Raw genomic sequence first — 495 nt, forward strand, 5'->3', positions numbered from 1 at the left:
CGAGGCTCCCGCCCCGCCTTGAGTCAGAGAGGTCAGCCGCCGCACCTGCCGCCACTCCTGGGCCCGGCCTCCCTCCCTCCCTCGCCCCCTCGCTCGCCGGGTCCCCGCAGGACGCCGGAGCCTCTGGGCGGGCGAGAGTGCCACGCGGCGGCGTCGCGCCCACATTCCTCCCCGTCGCCTCGCCCTCCTCGCCCGCCCGCCGGGAAGCAGCAGCAGCGGCAGCAGCGGCCCCCCTCCCTCCCTCCGGCGCCCGGCCATGCTGCGGCAGATCCTGTCGGAGATGCGGGTGGCGCCGGAGCTGCTGGCGGAGCTGAGCGAGGAGCAGAAGCAGATCCTCTTCTTCAAGATGAGGCAGGAGCAGGTCCGCCGATGGCGCCACAGGGAGGAGGAGGAGGAGGCCCAGGAGGCCGGGGAGGAGGAGGCGTCGAGGAGGAGGAGGAGGCGCTGCCGCCGAGGAGGAGGAGGAGGAGGAGGAGGCGGCGCGGGGCCAGGTGG

At 75.2% G+C, this 495-nt stretch overlaps 1 protein-coding gene across 1 annotated transcript in view; it reads left to right on the plus strand.

Moving 5' to 3' along the window:
- Positions 1-222: 222 nt before the first annotated feature.
- SH2D4A (SH2 domain containing 4A) overlaps positions 223-495 on the plus strand; it is a 39,471-nt gene continuing 39,198 nt past the window's right edge. Inside the window, exon 1 of the mRNA XM_015407240.1 lies at positions 223-446. Within this exon, the coding sequence (XP_015262726.1) occupies positions 257-446 (190 nt within the window). The 5' untranslated portion in view covers positions 223-256. The remainder of the gene's footprint in view (positions 447-495) is intronic.

Source organism: Gekko japonicus, unplaced genomic scaffold (assembly GCF_001447785.1).
Source record: "Gekko japonicus isolate JY-2015 unplaced genomic scaffold, Gekko_japonicus_V1.1 scaffold2741, whole genome shotgun sequence".
NCBI lineage: Eukaryota > Metazoa > Chordata > Lepidosauria > Squamata > Gekkonidae > Gekko > Gekko japonicus.